This window comes from Cherax quadricarinatus, chromosome 26 (genome assembly GCF_038502225.1).
Source record: "Cherax quadricarinatus isolate ZL_2023a chromosome 26, ASM3850222v1, whole genome shotgun sequence".
NCBI lineage: Eukaryota > Metazoa > Arthropoda > Malacostraca > Decapoda > Parastacidae > Cherax > Cherax quadricarinatus.
The window spans coordinates 15,008,324-15,033,449 of NC_091317.1; the positions used below are offsets into that span (position 1 = coordinate 15,008,324).

At 37.9% G+C, this 25,126-nt stretch overlaps 1 protein-coding gene across 2 annotated transcripts in view; it reads right to left on the reverse strand.

The window, feature by feature from the left end:
- Nucleotides 1-3,183: 3,183 nt before the first annotated feature.
- LOC138853231 (secernin-1-like) overlaps nucleotides 3,184-25,126 on the reverse strand; it is a 42,639-nt gene continuing 20,696 nt past the window's right edge. The window contains exons 2-4 of one of the 2 annotated variants that reach the window (XM_070088813.1): nucleotides 14,317-14,481; nucleotides 7,041-7,264; nucleotides 3,184-6,258 (exon numbers count right to left, since the gene is read on the reverse strand). In XM_070088813.1, coding sequence (XP_069944914.1) covers nucleotides 6,255-6,258; nucleotides 7,041-7,264; nucleotides 14,317-14,481 — 393 coding nt within the window. In that variant the 3' untranslated portion in view covers nucleotides 3,184-6,254. Of the gene's footprint in view, nucleotides 7,265-14,316; nucleotides 14,482-15,717; nucleotides 15,816-25,126 lie in introns of those variants that run through there. The other variant, XM_070088814.1, reaches the window with a different exon arrangement.

Genomic DNA, 25,126 nt, shown 5'->3' on the forward strand with positions numbered 1-25,126 from the left:
GAATATAATGCAGAGAATTCGTAGTTTGGAAGTTAGGAGGAGGTGCGGGATTACCAAAACTGTTGTCCAGAGGGCTGAGGAAGGGTTGAGGTGGTTCGGACATGTAGAGAGAATGGAGCGAAACAGAATGACTTCAAGAGTGTATCAGTCTGTAGTGGAAGGAAGGCGGGGTAGGGGTCGGCCTAGGAAAGGTTGGAGGGAGGGGGTAAAGGAGGTTTTGTGTGCGAGGGGCTTGGACTTCCAGCAGGCATGCGTGAGCGTGTTTGATAGGAGTGAATGGAGACAAATGGTTTTTAATACTTGACGTGCTGTTGGAGTGTGAGCAAAGTAACATTTATGAAGGGATTCAGGGAAACCGGCAGGCCAGACTTGAGTCCTGGAGATGGGAAGTACAGTGCCTGCACTCTGAAGGAGGGGTGTTAATGTTGCAGTTTAAAAACTGTAGTGTAAAGCACCCTTCTGGCAAGACAGTGATGGAATGAATGATGGTGAAAGTTTTTCTTTTTCAGGCCACCCTGCCTTGGTGGGAATTGGCCAGTGTGATAATAAAAAAAATAAAATAAAGAGAAAGGGGACAAAAGAGATTGTAAAAATTATAATGGAATAAGTTTACTGAGAATACCAGGTAAAGTGTATGGTAGGGTTATTATTGAAAGAATTAGAGATAAGACAGAGAGCAGGACTGCTGATGAGCAAAGAGGCTTTAGAATGGGTAGGGGTTGTGTGGATCAAGTGTTTACATTGAAGCAGTATGTATTTAGATAAAGGCAGGGAAGTTTCCAATGCATGTATGGATTCAGAAAAGGCATATAATAGTGGACAGGGGAGCAATGTGGAAGATGTTGCAAGTGTATGGAATAGGTAGCAAGTTACTAAATGCTGTAAGAGAGTTTTATGTCACTATGGTTGTTTAACATATTTATAGATGGGGTTGTAAAAAAAAGTAAATGCTAGGGTGTTAGGGAGAGGGGTGGGATTATATTAAGGGGAATCAAATACAAAATGGGAGTTGACTCAGTTACTCTTTTCTGATGATATTGTGCTTTTGGGGGATTCTAAAGAAAAGTTGCAAAGGTTAGTGGATGAGTTTGTGAGGGTGTGTAAAGGTTGAAAGTGAACATTGATAAGAGTAAGGTGATGAGGGTATCAAACAATTTAGATAAAGAAAAATTGGATATCACATTGGGAGGGAGGGAAATAGTAAGTTTATTCAGGTATATACAAATACAGTTACATGGATTATCATACATAGCAGCATATGTGTAAAGAACCTAGGATATCCCAAAAAAGTCAGTGACTTATTTCCATTGGGGAGTATGGAAGAAGTGAACATTTTCAGATGTTTGGGAGTTGACTTGTCAGGGGATGGGTCTTATGAAAGTTGAGGGTAACCATAGAATTGATGAAGGAAAAAAGGTGAGTGGTGCATTGAGGTATCTGTGGAGACAAAGAATGTTATATATGGAGGCAAAGAAGGGAATGTATGAGAGTATAGTGGTACAAACCCTCTTGTATGGGTGTGAAGCATGGGTTGTAAATGCTGCAGAGAGGAGGCGGACACAGTGGAGATGCATCTAAGGGCAATGTGTGGTGTAAATATTATGCACAGAATTCGTAGTGTGGAAATTGGGATGTATGGAGTTACTAAAAGTATTAGTAGGGCTGAAGAGGGGCTGTTGAGGTGGTTTGGTCATTTAAAGAGAACGGAACAAAGCAGAATGACTTGGAGAGCATATAAATCTGTTGGGGAAGGCGGGGTTGGGGTCAGCCCCGAAAAGGTTGGAGGTTTTGTGGGCGAGGGGCTTGGACTTCCTTCACGCATGCATGAGTGTGCTAGTGAATGGAGACAAATTGTTTTTGGGACTTGATGAGCTGTTGGAGTGTGAGCAGGGCAATATTTTGTGAAGGGATTCAGGGAAACTGGTTAGCCGGACTCGAGTCCTGGAAATGGGAAGTACAATACCTGCACTTTAAAGGAGAGGGTTGGGATATTGGCAGTTTGGAGGGATGTGTAAGTTGTATTTGAGCACCTCTACAAATTATTATTATAATAATCAAGGGGAAGCGCTAAACCCGGAGGATTATAAAGCGCCTGGGGGGGGGATGTGGAAGGCATTCAGGCTTAATTCAGGGAACTGGAGCACAGATCCAATTCCCTAACCAACATCAAGGAACCTTCCTTGAGGGGTCACCTCTACAAAGACAGTGAATGTGTATGTGATGGTGAAAGTTTTTTCTTTTTGGGTTTTCCTTTCTTTTTGGGTCACCCTGCCTTCATGGGCAATGGCTGTTAAAAAAAAAAAATTACATAATAATTAAGGGGGGGTGCTAAACCTGTAGGGATTATACAGCACCTGTGGGGGGGGGGAGTAATAGAAGGTATTTAAGCTCAATTCAGGGAATTGGAGCACAGATCCAATTCTCTAAATCAAGAGTCCTTCACCAGCATCAAGGAACCTCCCTTTGAGGGGTTAAGATATCTACAAATGTTAAATTGTGTTAATCTTGGTGTGCATGTTACCAGCCAAGATCCCATTGATTTTAGAGCCTGCCCGATAAAGGGTTAAATTATTACTATTATAATCATAGATAAATGCTCGACACATAGTGGTCACACAGTGCCTGGGGAATGAGGCTTAATCCATGGAGAGGGCAGCTCAAATTCTAGAAAACCTGCCTTCAGCATCAATTCACATCCTTAAAGGGATACACTATGTAATGTACAAGAACAGGCTTCCTCAGGATTTAAACATAAGATTACTGGAATAATAGGTCTGTAATTAATTTCCCTGGCTCCCCTCAAGGAAGGTTTCTTGATGCTGGTGATGGGGCTCTTCATCCAAGGAATTGGATTTTCTTCCTTGGATCAAACCTGATTACCTCCCAGTCCCAAGGTCCTTTACAACCCCTATGAGTTTAGCACTTCTCCTAAATCTAATAATTCCCCATTTAGTCTTGGAACGAGAGAGCTCTCGCAAATTATTATAATCGGATAAAGTGCTAAACCTACAAGGGTCGTGTAGCACTCTCACAGACAAAAATTACGTAAATGGTGTACAGGTACAACAGCTTGTGTTAATTAGTACTGAAATGAGACCCCAAGACTGGTCAACAGGGAAGCCAAATTCTGAAACACAAATTCCACCTAAAAAAGTAATTACTGTTCAGGATAATACAAGCTCATTTAGAATTTGCAGACTTTTATTAAGGATAGGTAGTGAAGTGGTGACTCCTGCTACAGTTTTGGGAACTGGACATGTCCTTGACAGCAGTAGTGCATAGGGATTTAGTGCTAAATTTTGAGGATCAAACAATTTGTTTAATAACTTAGAATTCAATACCATGCTTAAAAATACTGTACTTAAAAATAAAAGGGTTCACCTACCAAGCATCCTTTATTAGATTTTATTGTAAAAGAATACTCAAATTTTTCTTATTTGAGCTCTATTACAGTATTCAAAAATCTCTCAGATTTGGAAAATAATTTCAGTTCAAAAAGCATCTACAAAACTGGTAAGTCCAAATAAAATTTGGAAGAATTCTTTTTACATCTGTTCTATAGTAAAAGAGTTCTAAAATAAAATGATAAGTCCCTCATTTCAACTGTGGTAAGTTTTATAAAAAAGAAAATTACATAAAACCTGGCAGGAGAACCTCAAATTTCAGAAAGTAATAAGCGGCTTATGGCCATTTAAAGAAATAAATGGTAATGAGCTGTGCTTAACCAAGTTGGGTCTTAGCATATCTGTTGATCAACTTTTAGTGGATTTCTTTGGACAAGGTGAATAACAAAATGTACAGTACACGAACTAAACCAATGCATGACAGAACTAGGTTTTATAACAAATGCTAAGAACCAACTTATGATTCACCGTTAGTAATACAGCAATTGAACTCTAGCCTTCTCCAACACTACAAAAATTTTCAAGCAAGATCAATTGATTACATGCAGCAGAGACCATACTAAGAGTAATTTGAGGTAAGCCAGAAAGCCACCCTTGTATTCTCTATAATGACTAATATACCTTAAATCAATTTTGGTCATTAGAGAGAGAATTCCACTCATTCAATTTTAAAAATAATTACTCCCTCTCTGCAAGTACTGTAAGCACTTAAATGTTAATGGATAGAGTATATGCCTGATCATTGAGTGATTTCATCATGCAGGTGAAAATTATTAACCTATATATTAACACACCCATTACTGAAGACTTCAAAAGACTAGAACTTCAAGCACTGATTTGTTTTATTACTTATATTTCCAATACAATTATAAAACTGATGGCTTAAGATTTCTACCTTCTAAATTATATTCACTATGTTACACTAAGGATAATATATCGAAGAATGTTGTAGTGTCTGAGCCTTACTGAACAGCCAATTTTAAAACAAATCTGGTTATTTGGTTTCTTTAGATCTAAGAAAATCACACCATAAATAAATTCAGAGAAATGACTTAAAAGCATTCACTTTCATTTATGACAGTCTCACTCCAAACACACCAGTCAGGATTTGAACTAAATAAAAAGATTAGTACAATAAATTATCTTGACCATGCTCATCAGCTGAATTCCTGAAAGTGTATATAGCACTACAGGCTCTGGTTTCTTGTAATTCTCCATTATAAGTCACTGTATGGTATGAAACGGAGTAAAAGATACAATTGGGCAAGTAAAGTGCAATCAAGCAAATGGCACTAAGAGGTGTGAGATTCTGCAAGACTTTCAAGAATCTGAAACTCTCAATGAATGCTCTTATGACAGCTACCTCCCATTTAAAAAATGTTTTCATTTTTCAAAATATTAATTATATAATATATATTTAGTGAAAGAAAAGTATAAGGCAAATTTACATTCCAGTACAAAAGATGAAACTATCTCGAGGTAACATCACCAAAACCTTCATTGGTCTACCATAAAAATGTGAAAAAATGCTCATACCAAGCTATATCCAACTACATCCCATCCAACTTAGTGTATGTGATTACTGACACTGCAAGCAGCACTGATGTATCCTGAGCTGGCAGACATAAGCCTCTCATTTATTTCATTATTGGTGGCTACATGCACGTATAGATTAATTTTGGCTTTGTTCACCTATCTTTATTTAAAGGATAAACAATACAGTACAGTACATAATTTTTGATGCTCTTTAGAGTGCAGAAACCAATTTGCTGTAAAGTGTGTGAAAAAGAACTTTACTTTGAGAACAGGTTGCCAACTAACTGATGCAGCTTCTAACATTTTTTGTAACATCTTTTTTATGTCATAAGTGTGAGTTACGGATTAGCCACCTCATATATGCTATTACTAGGTTTCATTGCTTACATCTATAAATGTCCTGATATTGCATCTGATAGTGTTATGTAAGATTCCTAATTTCATCCATCAACAGTAGTCCACTTTATAGTAGCATCAACCCCCCCCCCCCCCCCCAAAAAAAAATCCATGAAAGGGAAGAAATAGTAAAGAAAATATAATTAAAATATAGAAAATATGTAGATCCTACAAACTGGTATACAGAAAATTCATGTAAAACTCCAGCAATGTAGAGTATGACATAATGTGATAAACATGTAAATAAGCTATACAGACATTTATGATATTCATCCTACAAAATATTGGTAGAATATTACAAAAAATAATTAAAGCCTAAATAGATTACAATTATCAGAAGTAACAGTATTAGACTGGAATTAAAATACATCATTGCCTATGAAATTCTTGATGCCACAGGCAAATACTTATTCATCTTAAATATCAAAGAAAATATTGCTAAAATACTCGAGACATCATATTGCATGTCTTTGCTTTGAAAAGATTATATGATTATCGCAGAGCATTGTTATGAAATCACCAATGTAATGATACTTTTAATATATCATCAGATAGTGTCGATGCCATTTTCCTGAAATACTGTATTGTAAGGCAAAGAAGCACCCAAAAACAATTATTTTCAGCTGACATATTTACCAAGGCTAGATAAAAATTCCTAGGAGAAAAAAAATTAGTATATTCTGAAAGTTACGTATAAACGATCATTCAAGTCTTCACAATATATTCAAAAAGCAAAGCCCACATGGTTCAAATAGCGCCGGAATAAATTTAAAGAATGCACAGTACAGTACACTAACTCATACTTAGGTGTTAACTTCAGATGATCCTTCATTCCGTCCTGGACCATTATCATGACTGTCATCGAGTGTGACTTGATAATGTTAAGACGGAGCAAAACACTGTCTCAAGTTTCGCCTCCTAACTGTGGGATGGTTGTGAATTATTCTTTACAGTACAGTACATGATACTGCAATGAAAAGTAAACTACAATTCCTCTAGATTTTTTAATAAAACATGCTTTATGTTTAACTTTCTTCAAATTTATGAATAAAAATAATTTGTAAAAGTGAAAAAAAAAATTTTTTTTTAAATACTGAATAAAAATTATGTCCACTTTAGTGTGCAGCATGTACACTTAGTGCAATCTTTCTCATGAATAACTACAATTTAAAAAATACCTGTATAAGACTAATTGTGATATATAAATTTTACTAATTTATATTAGACATTTTAATTCTTGATGAGGTACTTTTCTAACAGTGACTATGTATACTAAATTATGGTAGTATAAAAAAAAGTTTACTAATTTATTGTTTAATCCATATGTTATGGAATCTGCTGGAAGAACTCATCATGAGGCTATGGAGTTAAATCCATCATTATGAGTCAATACTCATGTCCTATAAGTAAAGCAATAGTCCTGATCACAACTGCCAAAAAATTTACATCCACTAGGTAATATTTCAAAACTGCATTACTACCTTTTAACTTGCATATTATTCACCCTTCTTTTATTGGCCAACAGGGCCTCAGGAATATTGTAATTAGTAAAATATGAATGAAACACACTGGAAAAATATTACCTGTTTTTCTCCCATGAAACAGGAAAGAAAAACAAAAATTAAACCAGTACATAAAATTCATAATCAGTAGCATAATGACTTAGTAATAGTGAAGCTGCCATTGTTAAAAAAAAATTCTTACTTATAAAACTTGAGCTCAGAATCAACACAATCTTTAAACAAGTCATCCATCTCTGACAACCTCTCTGGATCAAAGCTCTGAAGACATGCTTCAGTTTCTTGAACACACTTTCTCTCAAGGTCCCGCAAAGTATCAACGATGTTCCCACCATTCTCAGTAGCAGCCTGTTGACGGCGGTACAGTAAGTGGCTTCTATTGACTTTCTTGGAAAATCGAGGAGTAACCTGAAAATGTAAATACATATAGTAAAATCCTTTGATTTACACTTAAGTACTGCACATCACAGTTGCCAAAACATCTTTGGAGTAAGGATTACAACACGTGAAAATGCTTCCATAAGCTGGAAGGATTAATAAATGTAACTGGGAAAAACGTGGATGAAACAGAATTAGCAAGATAGAGGAATTATTAGTAGTGGAGACATATTCTGATATGAATTGAGATACACAACAATAAGACATGAGAACTGGAAGACATTTCAGTTTATTCTGGAGCATTATAAAATAGCAGATGATACAAGACAAATAAGCCCAGTCAAGTCAAAGCAGGAGGAGGTAAGGCGACAGCCAAGGACAGGTTTAGTGTTTGACAATATATTGGGAGAGATGACATGTGATACCTTATGGTTGCCTTCATCTGTAAAGATTTTAGTAAGCTATACCTCCCTCCCCATCTTTCACTTGTATGCATGCGAGCTTGTTCTGGCTTATGTACGTACATACACACTCGTTGCTTCTCACACTTGCTTGCTCTTCTCTCAGCTCGCACTATTTTACTTACACTTTTGCATGCTCTCGCTTTTTTTCTTTTTTTGGGGGGGTGGGGCAGATTGGAAGGAGTTATAGAACTCCTCAATGAGGCAAGTTCACTGTAGACCACCCAGGGCACTGAATTTAGTAGTAATGCAAGTAGTAATACAGTGCTGTGGCTGCCAATGGCCACTGAATGATAGATCTGAAACTTCAGTTGATCCTGAGCCACCCAGGACACAGTATTTGGCAATAACATTAGTAGTAATACTAACAAATATTTTAAAATACAGTGGAACCTCTACTTGCGAGCATGTCCACGTGCGAGTTTTTCCAAATACGAGCAGTCGATGGGTCGATTTTTTGCTTCCATACGCGAGCAGACCTCAAGACAGGTTCCTTGACACTGGTGAGGAGCTCTTGCTCTTGATCTCGGGAATTGTATCTCATTTGTTTGTTGGACTATCTTATTGAAACTTGGGCAATGTATGATGGAAAGATGCTTCTTAAGGTATACCAAAAATGACAGAAATCTAAACATAAATAATGGAGTTCACTTCACAGCAATTAGCCACCCCTTAGTGGTAATTTCGAATGGTTTTTATGGTTGCATTCTCGTTTTTTTGGTCTCATTTAATAGAATGGAAGATAAATTACAGAAATAGATATGATTTTGATTGCTTTCAAGACGAAAAGTACCTTGAAATAGAGCACGACCTAGGAGAAATGGTCCATTGCTTGGCTGTTTCAGTGTAAACAAATGACGTCACAGTAAATCTTATATTTTTTTGTGAATAAAAATTACAAATTATTTATATAATAATAATGATGATGAAAGAAATCTAAGCATAAATAATGGAGCTCACTTCTCAGCAATTAGTCACCCCTTAGTGGTATTTTCGTATGGATTTATGGTTGTATTCTCGTTTTTTTGGTCTCATTTGATAGAATGGAAGATATATTACAGAAATAGATATGATTTTGATTGCTTTCATGACGAAAAGTGCCTTGAAAGAGCTCAACCTAGGAGAAATGGTCCATTGCTTGGCTGTTTCAGTGTAAACGAATGACGTCACTGTCCATTCCAATATGCAGTCGTGAATTGGTTGGCACTTTGGAGGGATATGTTGTGTATCTTTATATGTGAATGTGGCAGATGTTGCAGGTGTATGGTGTAGGTTACTGAAAGCAGTGAAGAGTTTTTACGAGGATAGTGAGGCTCAAGTTAGAGTATGTAGGAAAGAGGGAAATTATTTCCCAGTAAAAGTAGGCCTTAGACAAGGATGCGTGATGTCACCATGGTTGTTTAAATACATTTATAGATGGGGTTGTAAAAGAAGTAAATGCCAGGGTCTTGGCAAGAGGCATGGAGTTAAAAGATAAAGAATCAAACATAAAGTGGGAGTTCTCACAGTTGCTCTTTGCTGATGACACTGTGCTCTTGGGAGATTCTGAAGAGAAGTTGCAGAGGTTGGTGGATGAATTTGGTAGGGTATGCAAAAGAAGAAAATTAAAAGTGAATACAGGAAAGAGTAAGGTTATGAGGATAACAAAAAGATGAGGTGATGGAAGATTGGATATCAAATTGGAGGGAGAGAGTATGGAGGAGGTGAATGTATTCAGATATTTGGGAGTGGACGTTTTTTTTTTTTTTTTTTTTCAACAAGTCGGCCGTCTCCCACCGAGGCAGGGTGACCCAAAAAAGAAAGAAAATCCCCAAAAAGAAAATACTTTCATCATCATTCAACACTTTCACCACACTCGCACATTATCACTGTTTTTGCAGAGGTGCTCAGAATACAACAGTTTAGAAGCATACACATATAAAGATACACAACATATCCCTCCAAACTGCCAATATCCCAAACCCCTCCTTTAAAGTGCAGGCATTGTACTTCCCATTTCCAGGACTCAAGTCCGACTATATGAAAATAACCGGTTTCCCTGAATCCCTTCACTAAATATTACCCTGCTCACACTCCAACAGATCGTCAGGTCCCAAGTACCATTCGTCTCCATTCACTCCTATCTAACACGCTCACGCACGCTTGCTGGAAGTCCAAGCCCCTTGCCCACAAAACCTCCTTTACCCCCTCTCTCCAACCCTTTCGAGGACGACCCCTACCCCGCCTTCCTTCCCCTATAGATTTATATGCTTTCCATGTCATTCTACTTTGATCCATTCTCTCTAAATGACCAAACCACCTCAACAACCCCTCTTCTGCCCTCTGACTAATACTTTTATTAACTCCACACCTTTTCCTAATTTCCACACTCCGAATTTTCTGCATAATATTTACACCACACATTGCCCTTAAACAGGACATCTCCACTGCCTCCAACCGTCTCCTCGCTGCTGCATTTACCACCCAAGCTTCACACCCATATAAGAGTGTTGGTACTACTATACTTTCATACATTCCCTTCTTTGCCTCCATAGATAACGTTTTTTGACTCCACATATACCTCAACGCACCACTCACCTTTTTTCCCTCATCAATTCTATGATTAACCTCATCCTTCATAAATCCATCCGCCGACACGTCAACTCCCAAGTATCTGAAAACATTCACTTCTTCCATACTCCTCCTCCCCAATTTGATATCCAATTTTTCTTTATCTAAATCATTTGACACCCTCATCACCTTACTCTTTTCTATGTTCACTTTCAACTTTCTACCTTTACACACATTCCCAAACTCATCCACTAACCTTTGCAATTTTTCTTTAGAATCTCCCATAAGCACAGTATCATCAGCAAAAAGTAACTGTGTCAATTCCCATTTTGAATTTGATTCCCCAAAATTTAATCCCACCCCTCTCCCGAACACCCTAGCATTTACTTCCTTTACAACCCCATCTATAAATATATTAAACAACCATGGTGACATTACACATCCCTGTCTAAGACCTACTTTTACCGGGAAGTAGTCTCCCTCTCTTCTACACACCCTAACCTGAGCCTCACTATCCTCATAAAAACTCTTTACAGCATTTAATAACTTACCACCTATTCCATATACTTGCAACATCTGCCACATTGCTCCTCTATCCACTCTATCATATGCCTTTTCTAAATCCATAAATGCAATAAAAACTTCCCTACCTTTATCTAAATACTGTTCACATATATGCTTCAATGTAAACACTTGATCTACACATCCCCTACCCACTCTGAAACCTCCTTGCTCATCCGCAATCCTACATTCTGTCTTACCTCTAATTCTTTCAATTATAACCCTACCGTACACTTTTCCTGGTATACTCAGTAAACTTATTCCTCTATAATTTTTACAGTCTCTTTTGTCCCCTTTCCCTTTATATAAAGGGACTATACATGCTCTCCGCCAATCCCTAGGTACCTTCCCCTCTTTCATACATTTATTAAACAAAAGTACCAACCACTCCAACACTATATCCCCCCCTGCTTTTAACATTTCTGTCATGATCCCATCAGTTCCAGCTGCTTTACCCCCTTTCATTCTACGTAATGCCTCACGTACCTCCCCCACACTTACATTCTGCTCTTCTTCACTCCTAAAAGATGGTATACCTCCCTGACCAGTGCATGAAATTACTGCCTCTCTTTCTTCCTTAACATTTAAAAGTTCCTCAAAATATTCTCGCCATCTACCTAATACCTCCATCTCCCCATCTACTAACTCCCCTACTCTGTTTTTAACTGACAAATCCATACTTTCCCTAGGCTTTCTTAACTTGTTTAACTCACTCCAAAATTTTTTCTTATTTTCATTAAAATTTCTTGACAGTGCCTCTCCCACTCTATCATCTGCTCTCCTTTTGCACTCTCTCACCACTCTCTTTACCTTTCTTTTACTCTCCATATACTCTGCTCTTCTTATAACACTTCTGCTTTGTAAAAACCTCTCATAAGCTACCTTTTTCTCTTTTATCACACCCTTTACTTCATCATTCCACCAATCACTCCTCTTTCCTCCTGCCCCCACCCTCCTATAACCACAAACTTCTGCCCCACATTCTAATACTGCATTTTTAAAACTATTCCAACCCTCTTCAACCCCCCCACTACTCATCTTTGCACTAGCCCACCTTTCTGCCAATAGTCGCTTATATCTCACCCGAACTTCCTCCTCCCTTAGTTTATACACTTTCACCTCCCTCTTACTTGTTGTTGCCACCTTCCTCTTTTCCCATCTACCTCTTACTCTAACTGTAGCTACAACTAAATAATGATCCGATATATCAGTTGCCCCTCTATAAACATGTACATCCTGGAGCCTACCCATCAACCTTTTATCCACCAATACATAATCTAATAAACTACTTTCATTACGTGCTACATCATACCTTGTATATTTATTTATCCTCTTTTTCATAAAATATGTATTACTTATTACCAAATCTCTTTCTACACATAGCTCAATTAAAGGCTCCCCATTTACATTTACCCCTGGCACCCCAAATTTACCTACTACTCCCTCCATAACATTTTTACCCACTTTAGCATTGAAATCCCCAACCACCATTACTCTCACACTTGATTCAAAACTCCCCACGCATTCACTCAACATTTCCCAAAATCTCTCTCTCTCCTCTACACTTCTCTCTTCTCCAGGTGCATACACGCTTATTATAACCCACTTTTCACATCCAATCTTTATTTTACTCCACATAATCCTTGAATTAATACATTTATAGTCCCTCTTTTCCTGCCATAGCTTATCCTTCAACATTATTGCTACTCCTTCTTTAGCTCTAACTCTATTTGAAACCCCTGACCTAATCCCATTTATTCCTCTCCACTGAAACTCTCCCACCCCCTTCAGCTTTGTTTCACTTAAAGCCAGGACATCCAGCTTCTTCTCATTCATAACATCCACAATCATCTCTTTCTTATCATCTGCACAACATCCACGCACATTCAGACTTCCCACTTTGACAATTTTCTTCTTCTTATTCTTTTTAGTAATCTTTACAGGAAAAGGGGTTACTAGCCCATTGTTCCCGGCATTTTAGTTGACTTTTACAACACGCATGGCTTACGGAGGAAAGATTCTTATTCCACTTCCCCATGGATATAAAAGGAAAAGTAATAAGACCAAGAACTATTAAGATAAAATCAAAGAAAACTCAGATGAGTGTGTATAAATAAATGTGTACATGTATGTGTAGTGTGACCTAAGTGTAAGTAGAAGTAGCAAGACATACCTGTAATCTTGCATATTTATGAGACAGACAAAAGACATCAGCAATCCTACCATCATGTAAAACAATCACAGGCTTTCGTTTTACACTCACTTGGCAGGACGGTAGTACCTCCCTGGGTGGTTGCTGTCTACCACCCTACTACCATTACCAATAACAGTCTCTCAACATCTTCTATCACTTGCGATCTCAGTTTCGAAAACATAGTTGCACCTTTGGCAAGAACAGCTTCCTTGATTGCCGTTTTCTTGGCCACAATAGTAGCGATGGTTGATTGGGGTTTTGTGTACAGCCTGGCCAGCTCGGAGACATGCACTCCACTTTCATACTTAGCAATGATCTCTTTCTTCATATCCATAGTAATTCTCACCCTTTTTGCTGTAGGGTTGGCACTAGAAGCTTTCTTGGGGCCCATGGTGACTTATTTTGCAGGTGCAATCACTAAAAAGGCTGTGATAATATGAAATGTTCCGATTGTATGCTTGGAAGCGACCGCGGTGGCTGGCTGGCTTGTAAACACTGGCCAGAAGTGGACGCGTCTCAGACGGAAGGAATAGTGTTGGTCGAGTTTTTTAGCGCTAATCGAGGCAAAATTTTTGCGATAAAATGTATCGCTAGTCAGATTTATCGTTAATCGATGCCATCGCTGGTCGAGGGTCCACTGTATGATATTAGCGAAATTATTAATGAAGAATTTTGCCCGGTGTCCAGACAAACTCTCGTCCACCGCCGACACCGCCCATACCACTACATGAATGACTTATTTTATTCATTCTAGAGTATATATTATGTTTCTATGTTATTCATATTGTTTGTTATGTCATACTAGATGAACTGTGATAGATAAATAAGCAGTATAGATGATATTAGCGAAATTATTCATGAAGAATTTTGCCCGGTCTCCAGACAAACTCTCGTCCACCGCCGACACCGCCCATACCACTACATGAATGACATATTTTATTCATTCTAGAGTATATATCAGGTTTCTATGTTATTTATATTGTTTATTATGTCATATTAGATGAAGTGAGATAGATAAATAAGCCGTAGAATTGATATTAGCGAAATTAATGAAGTACAGAATTCCACTGGAACGGATTAATTGCATTTCAATTAATTTAAATGAGGAAAATTGATTCTGCAAATGAGCAAATCCAGTTGTGAGCAAGGTCATGGAACGGATTAAACTCGCAAGTAGAGGTTCCACTGTATAACATGTGACTATAAATATGAATACCAAAAACACCTAAATGCTGTTCTTCTAAATGTGGGTGTATAAACACACAAGCATTCATATGCTTATTTTGTGCATAAAAATATTACAGCTAAGGTCTTGCCTTTGCAGGATCCTCCTCATCAGGAATCTTGGGGCTCTGGATATGTGGAGAGATCTTGACATTGTTGGTGAAGATGAATGGCTTAAACACTGAACGCTGAGGATCAGGTGTTCCGGTGAACCAATGGCAACTGGGTCGTCCAGAACCATGACTGATGACAGACACCTATAAAAGATCAAAGAACACCATACAAGCTGGAAGGTATTAAAATAACTATAATACATATATTTTTGGCTATCATATACCCAGGAATTTAGCATATGCACATGCATGTCCACATACATAGGCATATAGAAAGCATGCCCACATACATAAACATACAGCAGGCATGCACGCGCACACACACACTAATAATTACAAATCAGCTGTTGAATTCAGATAAAGAAGACTTGTTATAATTTCACTGAAAAATATACAAGTCTCTTCATACTTGCAGAATATTTTTAAGAGTGCAGTAGTAATTTACTGAATAACAGTAATTAAAAGTAATCAGAGGGCCTTTGATGTTGACTATCAGTAATATACACCAGTGTCACAACAAAGTTAAAGTGAGCATGGCTAATCTATATGCCACACAGTCACCCTGACAAAAACAACCCTAAATGGTAAAGCCCTTTCCCTGTGTATCCATAACTTTTTCTACTGCTCTATCCTATCCCAGGTCTTTTCTCTCCTCATTCTTTCCATACTTCTAGGGCCTAACACAAAAAAAAAAAATTCTAAATGTTAAATTTCTATCAGTGCAGGGGTGGGTGCATAAAAATTTACATAAAAATATGACTTTAATGAAGATTTTTTATGTAGAAAATAAGTTTGTCGAAAGTTGAATAACAAAATGCAGTATGATAAAACCTAATGTAGTAGTTTTTTATCTTGTAAATATTCTTAATAAAAATGGGATACTACAAAAACTTTCATGTACCATGCAAGATATTGCAACGTTAGAACAAATGAAGTTCATATGGCTATTATATTCATGGGGTAACTACTACATACACAGCACCTCCTATCTTTTGCACCTAAAGAACAAGATAAAATCAGGTTTGATCCAAGGAAGTGTAGCTCCAAGTCCTTGGATAGAATCCATCACCGATATACAAGCACCATATGGATTTTTAGCTCATGGGGGAGTGCTAAACCCATAGGGGTCATATAGTGCCTTGGGGAATGGGAAGTCATCAGAGTAAGTCCAAGGTAAGGGAGGGTAGCTCCAGTTCTTTGGATCAAGAGCCCTTCACTAGCATCAAGGCACCTACCTCTCTTGAAGGTGGCACCACCTACTTCAAGCTTAAATTCTCATTATGAGAGTAAGGTACACTTCCATCTTATGTACAGTATATATGTACATAGTTCATTTATGAGATCTAAAACAGCATTCACAAGCTCTCTCTTAAAACTCACCATACTACCAGCAGTAGGATGATCGTGATCTAAGCCACGACAAATTCCAGATTCCTTGTTGCGTAGGATCTCAAACATTTGTGTCAAGGTAAAGTCACCTGTCAATGATCCAGAGAAGACTGTACTATTCTAATCCAAAGTTATCCATGACATCACACTTTTCAGTAGCTAGACTTCATGATCAACAGTGCAGTCATATAATACAGTACAATAAATTATATAAATTTAAGGAAAAGCATTAACTTTGTATTTTATACCAACACCACATTAAATTTAACAATTTTTGACCCCTATGAAGTGTTTATGATTAAAATGGTTCTCAGCTGAAAGTATAATTAAAATTTTGTACAATGACCTATGTCTATCTGCTGCAGTACACCACCCCATCCAGCATGAAGTCAAGCCATATCGCTTAACTTACTCAAAATACTCAAATTTTGCCAAACAAAATTTGAGTACACACGAATTACTTAAATTACAATATTTATGTTCTAGCATGAGTATCAAAAGATCCAGTCACAATGAACATCAGCAAAGTCCACAGATTCATCACTGCTCATGCACAGAAATAAACAATGTTTCAAAACAAATTAAAATCTTATAAAAACATTTTCAGTACTGTAACACTTATGCTGAAGAACATACACTATTTACTGTACTGTATATTAAAAAAGTCAATATTTGGAAAGAACAAAAAAAAAAAAAAAAAAGTATAGTAGCATATATTAACATCGAGTACAGTAATCTTCAAGAAAAATAAACTATCAAAATATGGCATAAATAAACCCAAATTAATAAAATAAAACTGATGAGTAGGGTATACAGTATTTCAGCCTACTTCCAAGGCCCTCTTCAGCAGACTGACTGCAATAGGCTGAAATACAGAGTACTGTATTCTGCTTTATTTTACCCATGTGGACATCTTGTGCACTTGATCAGTCTTTAGTATGCTTGTACATTACAATAAGCCCAATCTGGATTTGAACACATTCCAGTTCCCAACAATACTGTGTATGATTTATATATAACAAGCCTGTACTACTTTCCAATTGTGGAAAAAAAAAAAGTGTACAGAAAGCTTCTAAAGTTTTCGTGAGACATTTGCCATGATCAGTGGAAATCACTGAATCAAATGTAGCTGTGATTCATCAACTCTAGCACCAATTCTACTGCTACAGCAAAATATGCTTAAGCTTCAACTTTGTTCTGAAAAGTGCTAATTTGTTCGGTAACATTCAGTGATATGACATAATTGGTGGATCAGGATCTTTTCAGTTATAATACTAACACTGAAAACAAAATACTAATAATAATATATAACAATGGTTAAGATGTGCTGTAACTTGAAGTTAACATGGTGTACTGAGCAAGTCTAGGAAATATATGCAAATGTTTATAAAATGTTTTCTTTGGGATGAAGTGTTTAATCAAGCCCTCTGCAACAGATGCAAAAACAACAAACTGAGAGTAAGCATGTCTTTAGGAAATGTATTTGATGAACACGACATTCATGCAACATGTGGGTACCTTTACTGTAGAAACAATTTCCCAGCCAGTGGCTTCATCAGTCCAATACAGAGGAAAAAAAAAAACTGTGGAAGATGTGAAGGAGTTTGAGGTAATCAGTGCTTCAGCCTTGGATGAAGAGTTTAGTCCATCAACTTGATAAAAATATGCCATATGCTCGGAAGAGGGGCTTGTATAGTGGAAACAGGCAAGGTGAAGCAGTTAAGAGGTGGCATCACTAGTGGACAGAATCCACTAGTGGATGTAGACCATGCCAAGCTGCCTCCAACTGCTTCACCTAAGCTGTCTCCAGTATATAAACCCCTTCTCCTTTCATATAATGTATATTTATCAAGACTGATGGGCTGTACTTCTATCAAAACTGATAAACTTAACACCATCTCCAGGCTGAAGAGCTGGTACCTCAAACTCCTTTACATCTTCCTCGTTTTTTTCTCTGTGTTGAACTGACAAAGCCACTGGTTGGAGAAACGTCTCTACAATAAAGAAACCCAAGTGTTGCACAAGTATCTCATTCATCAACTTATCTGTTTCCTAAACCATTTATATAATACTATATCAGATAGCTAAAAGCATTTCCCACAATATTAAATCTACACTTGCATTCCATTTACAATCTTAAATGCAGTGGACCCCCGGTTTACGATATTATTTCATTCCAGAAGTATGTTCAGGTGCCAGTACTAAACGAATTTGTTCCCATAAGGAATATTGTGAATTAGATTAGTCCATTTCAGACCCCCAAACATACACGTACAAACGCACTTACATAAATACACTTACATAATTGGTCGCATTGGGAGCTGATCGTAAAGCGGGGGTCCACTGTACAATCTGCCAACCCGTTTCTTAGTTTTATGAAACGCTGCTTGTCACATATTTGGAAATTAATAAAAGTAAGCTACAGCTAAATTTTTTTACTGTATACTATGTATATTGAATTTATGCAGGTACGTATGTCATACTTTTATAGCTCAAACTTGCCAGCTTTGCTTTTCTGTCAAAATAATTTTGCCAAACATGGTAAGTTATATTCATGTTCTATACCTCTTTAAATATCAGCCATATCACAAAATTACATTTCACTGATGTTAACAGCCACTAAATTTGGGCCAATTTTAGATAGGTTAAACAGGATTAAACTACAGTAGGGCCCCGCCTTACGGCATTCTGCTAATACAGCAATTTCAAATTATGACCAAAATTTGCTAAACGGCAAGCGGTCTTTCAAATACAGTGCACCCCACCCAGTTTGTTTACATTCTCTGTGAGCACATCTCTCTATTATGTCTGGAAATTTTCCAAAATTTCAAGTGTTTTAAAGTTATTGAGTATTTTATATGTATGTACTCTGATAATTATACTTATGTGTACCTGCACCTAAATATACTTATACACTGTGCTGACATGCAGGTACACATTAAAATCACTAAGAGTCTCGCTACTTACAGGTCCGCCATCACAAATCCGGCAATCAGTTATTCGGTTCCTTCAGTTATTCGGCACTAATTTTGGCTAGCATAATTTCAAATTTCCAGGGTCGCCACACCAACCTGCTGGTACTGTTTGGTGGCGCTACTTGCTGCATAAGTCATTCCAATTTCTTTTTCTCCATTTATTGTTTTAACCTGCTTACTTTTAGCCCTAGCCATGGTTCCAATGAATAAAAGAAATGCTTCTCATTATGTAAAGCACCTACACAGTACATTATCCATTAAAGATAAGGTGGCTTTGAAGCCACTGTCGGTTGCCATGAGCTCAGTCTCATGAAGCAGGAGAATATGCTTTATTATTATGCTAATATCAACACTACAGCTTATTTGCCTATCACAATTGATCTAATATGACATAAGAAACAATATAAATAACATAAAACATGTTAAATACTCCAGAATGAATAATATTTGGCATAACACAGAGCAGTTCGACGGAGGTATGAAGAGGATATGGAATACAAATACCATTCTCCTATTCCTGTCTTGGGGGCTTATATTAGAGAAAACGGAGTATAGCACAGGGTTAACTGTGATATACACTCGTACTGCACCATAAACATGAAACATAAAAAGTTATTTTCTCTCTATAGATTATCACACATAGCAGCATATGTGTAGAGAACCTAGGATAACCCAAAAAAGTCAACGTGGCTTATTTTTAGTACCTGGCTTGGGTTAGCCATATATGATTTTTGGTAAATATTCGATTCCCAGCCAGGGTAGAAACATTAGGCGTGTTTCTTTACACCTGTTGTCTATGTTTACCCATCAGTAAATGGGTACCTGGGTGTTAGCCGACTAGTGTGGGTGTTATCCTGGGACACTGACCTAATTTTCTTGAAATACTCTGCATAACAAGCGGCTTTCTATACAGTAGTATGTCACTGATGTCAGCTAGGCCTGTATACCTTGTACATGTACGTGTAGTAATTATTATTATTATAAAGATATTATATTAGATTATTATTATTATTATTATTATTATTATTTTCTCAGTTGTTTGTTGGGTTATCTTATTCAAACTTGGGCAATGTATGATGGAAAGATACTTCTTCACGTACACCAAAAATGAAAGAAATCAGACCATAAATAGCGGAGTTCACTTCTCAGCCATTAGCGGCCGCTTAGCGGTATATTTTTGTATGGTTGTTATGGTTATATTCTCATTTTTTCGGTCTCATTTGATAGAATGAAAGATATATTACAGAAATAGATATGATTTTGATTGCTTTCATGACGAAAAGTACCTTGAAATTGCGCTCACAGTAGCGAAAATGTTCTATTCTTTAGCGAAGCTCAAGAGTAAACAAATGACGTCACCGTCCAATACCTGTCCGCCTGCCAGTCTAAATTCCAGTACGCTGTCAAGAATGAGTTGACATTATTTATACAATTATTACAATAATGCAGTAGTCTGCATAACAGTAAATCTTCTATTTTTTTGTGAATAAAAATTCCAAATGGTAAGCAAGAGTAATATAAGAGGGGCCTGTAGCCATGACTAATGAACAGAGAAAATGTTATTTTAGTGCCAGGAATGTCTGCATTGTTTATTCTGGACCCTATTTTGAAATTGGCATCTGTTGAAATTTGTGTGAAATCGGCCAAATTGCCAATTTCTGACCACTTTATTGGGTAGTTGAAATAAGTGAATGGGCGGTTTCTTGTACTCAGTTGACAGACTAGAAGTAAATAAGTTTATTCAGGTATACACAAATACAGTTACATAGATTATCATACATAGCAGTGTATGTATAGAGAACCTAGGATAACCCAGAAAAGTCAGACAAAGTGACTTATTTCCAGTACCTGGCTTGGGCTTGCCATATATGATTTTTGGTAAATATTTTTTTTTCTCGGTTGTTTGTTGGGCTATCTCATTGAAACTTGGGCAATGTATGATGGAAAGATGCTTCTTAACGTACAACAAAAATAAAAAAGACGGACGATAAATAAGGGAGTTCACTTCTCAGCCATTAGCCGCCTCTTTGCAGTATATTTTCGTATGGTTTTTATGGTTGTATTCTCATTTTTTTGGACTCATTTGATAGAATGGAAGATATATTACAGAAATAGACATGATTTTGATTGCTTTCATGATGAAAAGTACCTTGAAATTGAGCTCAAAGTAGCGGAAATGTTCGATTTTTGCCGATGTTCAATGAACTGTGTAAGTCAAGTTGGTTAATTTTATTAAGTGTATTCTAACCTAACCACTCTGTAATTCGGCAAACTCAGTAATCCGGCACACTACAGGTCCCAATGATGCCGGATTTGTGATGGAGGACCTGTACTCACCTCTCTTCCTATATTAACCCTTTCAAGGTCCGTGCCGTAAATTTACGGTTATACGTTGAGGGTCCAAACCATAGATCTACGCCAAAATTCTAGCGCCGTCAAATTTAGCGCGAAAGCGCTCATAGGCCTACATGTGAGAGAACGGGTCTGCGTGGTGGGTGTGCCCCATAAACAAAAAATCTAGGCGCCCGCATAGCATTGTGGGAATGCCGGCTCAGTTACCCTTGTTCACCATGCCTCGTCGCAAGTCAGCTCTCACTCCCCGGAAAATTGGGACTCTCCTCTTCCTATCTGATAGTTCTGACACTGATGGAAGTGGAAATGAAGACGAATTCTATGGCTTTGATCAGTTAGTGACCGAAAGGAATGACCAGGATATCGATAATAGTGCAGAAACCCTGACGATCCTCAACCTTCTACCTCTGGTGTGGGCACTCGTGACTCACGGTTGGTTGTACCTTAACGCAAGAGAAAACTAATATTTTCGCGTGGCCAGGCCTCTGACTTCAGTAATGATGATGATAGTGACGTGGATTGTGATTTTATTGCGCTTGACGATCATTTGAGTAGTGATAGAGAGGAATCATATTCACCAGTGAAGCGTCGGTATGTGCGCCGCCGAATGCACTCAGGTAGTGTACCCTATGCTGTGCCCAGGGGACGGAGTACATCCCAGAGTACATCCCGTGGCCCTACACCAGGTTTAGATAGTGATAGTGAGGATGATGTGGCTACACTTGGCATGGATAGACCACAGGCATCAGTAGATGGTGGTAGTGGTGATGGTAGTGGCACCGCCATGCGTGACTCACCAGCCCAGGCTGGGACCCACGCTGCTGACTCGTCAGTTCAAGGACAAAGCGGAGCGTCAGCCACCAGCCCACCACAACCACAACCACCCGCACAACCAGCCTATGATGTCCAGTATCCACCAGCAAACCGTATCTGGGATTGGCAGCAAAATCCCAATTTTGTTCCCAAGCCCCACCACTTTGATGACTCTCAAAGTGGAATTCTACCTACTTGTCCCCTTGGAACCACGGCCAATGAACTGGAATTCTTTGAATTATTCTTTGACCAGCCATTGATGGAAACTATTGTCAGGGAAAGTAATAAGTATTTTGAGTACACCATGGCAAATACGATCATATCACCACAGTCAAGACTACACAGGTGGAAAGAGACGACTGTTGCAGAAATGTATTTGCTTTTTGCAACAATAATGCTTATGCCTCATGTCTATAAGCATAATATAAAAGCATACTGGTCCACAGATCGGCTAATTTCTACCCCGGTCTTCAGTGAAATCATCCCAGTGAACAGGTTTATCTTACTGTTACGTATGTTGCACTTCTCTGACAAAACCAGGCCTGACAGAAGTGACAGGTTATACAAGATTAGAAATGTTTTCATGTATCTCAAACAAAAGTTCAGCATATACTTTTATCCATTCAAGAATCTTGTAATTGACGAGTCTTTGATTTTGTTCAAAGGTAGACTGTCATTCAAGCAGTATATACCGAGCAAGAGGAAACGCTTTGGTATAAAACTGTTTGTACTCTGTGACTGTGACAGTGGCCTGGTGTTGGATATTGTTGTATACACGGGAAGTAAAACATTGAAAGATACCAAGATGTTATTGGGTATCTCAGGTGACGTAGTGAGAAACATGATGGCACCTTATCTTGGTAAGGGGCATACATTATATACCGATAACTGGTACACAAGCCCATTACTCAGTGATTTCATGCGAGTGAACAAGACAGATGTGTGTGGCACAGTGCGTTCTAATCGTAAACATATGCCCAGGCTCAACGCAGGTGCTCGTGGTGATGACGTGCAGGTGTTTACTGCCAATGACATCATGGCATTACGGTGGCATGACAAACGAGATGTCACATTGTTGACAACCATTCACCGTAATGAAATGCAAGACAGTGGCAAAGTTGATCGAGTGACTAATGAACGTATTCGAAAACCAGTGACAGTGATTGATTATACACAAAACATGCGCTTGGTTGACAAATGTGACATGCAGATTGGTTTTGTTGACTGTGTTCGTAAGAGTTACAAGTGGTACATGAAACTTTTCTTCCATCTCATGGACATTTCAATGCTCAATGCATATAATATGTACCAAATAAAGACTGGCAACAGACCACCGTATGGTGAATTTTGTTTGTCTGTTGTCAGACAACTCATAATGAAGTACCAGGTAACAACACCTGCTATACAACAAGGTCCTCGAATTCCTCAGGATATACCCAAGCGTTTGAGGAGGGAAGGTGATCATTTCATAATACAGCTTCCTTCAACTCAGAAGAAATTTGCTCAGAAGAGATGCATTGTCTGTGCACAAACAAAACGACGGCAACAAAGACGCAAAGACACTCGGTTTATGTGTGAGGAATGTAAGGTGCCTCTGTGCATGGTGCCTTGTTTCAAGGAGTTCCACAAGCTCCAGCAGTTCTAAAACCATGTCCAGTGATTGTAAATATGTAAATATATGATAGAACATTAGTATTATACAAGATTTGTGCATGTTTATTGTAATAAACAACAGTGGTAAACAATAATATGATAATAACTTTAGTGCGGTTATTGTGTTCAATACAGTGAGTTTATATATATACATTATATACAGTATTGGTCTCTCAGGCCCCAAATGTTAGTATAAATAGAAAAAAATTGGAAAAGAAAAGAAAAAACTATAAAAACCGCTAAATAATGTAATGCGCGTATGTGGAATTCATCGATGTTGCCGCCACCACATCATTTTGGACAAACTTCTTGGCACTGTATCTCGGTAAGTACTGATCAGAATTTTTTTTTTTGTCTTATTACCTTCACAAAAATATGCTCTTTAATTCTGTAAGAAAAAATTATTTTTTTTTTTTCAAAATTTCTTGGACACTGGAGCACCACTTCAGATTTTGGCCTTGGACCCTGAAAGGGCTAATATCCCCTTTATTAACCCTTTGAGGGTCGACAGGCCCTCTCCGAAACTCGTTCTCAGGGTCGGCCAAATTTAAAAAAAAAAAAAATTATTTTCTCTTATGAAAAGATAGAGAATCTTTTCCCGATCATAAAGACACCAAAAGTTTGAAATTTGATAGAAAACTTACGGAATTATGCTCTCGCAAAGTTAGCGGTCTCGGCGATGTTTACGCATCGGCGATTTTGCCCACTTTGAGCCCCATTTTCGGCCAATTTCACTGTACTAGTCGACAAAAAACATGAATATTTCGCTAGAACTCCATTTTTTCTATCGAATGGGTGCAAGAAACCACCCATTTATGAAATTCAACTATCCAGTACAGTGGTCAGAATTTAGCAATTTTGCCAATTTCACACAAATTTCAAAAGATGCCAATTTCCGAATAGGGTCCAGAATAAACAAGAAAGACATTCCTGGCACTAAAATGACATTTCCTCTAGTCATTAGTCACGTCTCAAGGCCCCTCTTATATTCTTTTGCTTTCCACTTTGAATTTTTATTCTCACAAAAAATATAAGATTTACTGTTATGCAGACTACTGCATTAGTGTAAAAAATGGTATAAATAATTGTGACTGTGAAATAAGCCACCATGGGCCCTGTGGTAAAGAAAGTGAGGAACGCCATAGCAATGAAGGAGATAGTAGAAAAATATGAGAGTGGCGTTCATGTGGGGGAGCTTGCCAGGATGTACAGCAAAAACAGATCAACTATCACTTCTATCTTGGTGAAGAGAGAAGAACTCGAGGAAGCTGATGTTGCCGAAGGTGACGTGTTATCCAAAAATAGATCACAAACAGTCAAAAGAGGTTGAGAAGTTGTTGGTGGTGTGGATCAACAATAGACAGAGAGGAGGTGATAGTGTTTCAGAGTCGATCATTTGTGAGAAGGCAAGGCAGTTGCATACTGATCTGATACAAAAAATGCCTGGAACCAGTGTTGATGTTAGTGAATTTAAGGCCAGCAGAGGCTGGTTTGACAGATTTAAGAAGCGTAGTGGCATACACAGTGTGGTAAGGCATGGGGAGGCAGCAAGTTCAGACAAACGTGCGGCTGAAAACTTCGTGAGTGAATTTAAGGGGTACGTAGAC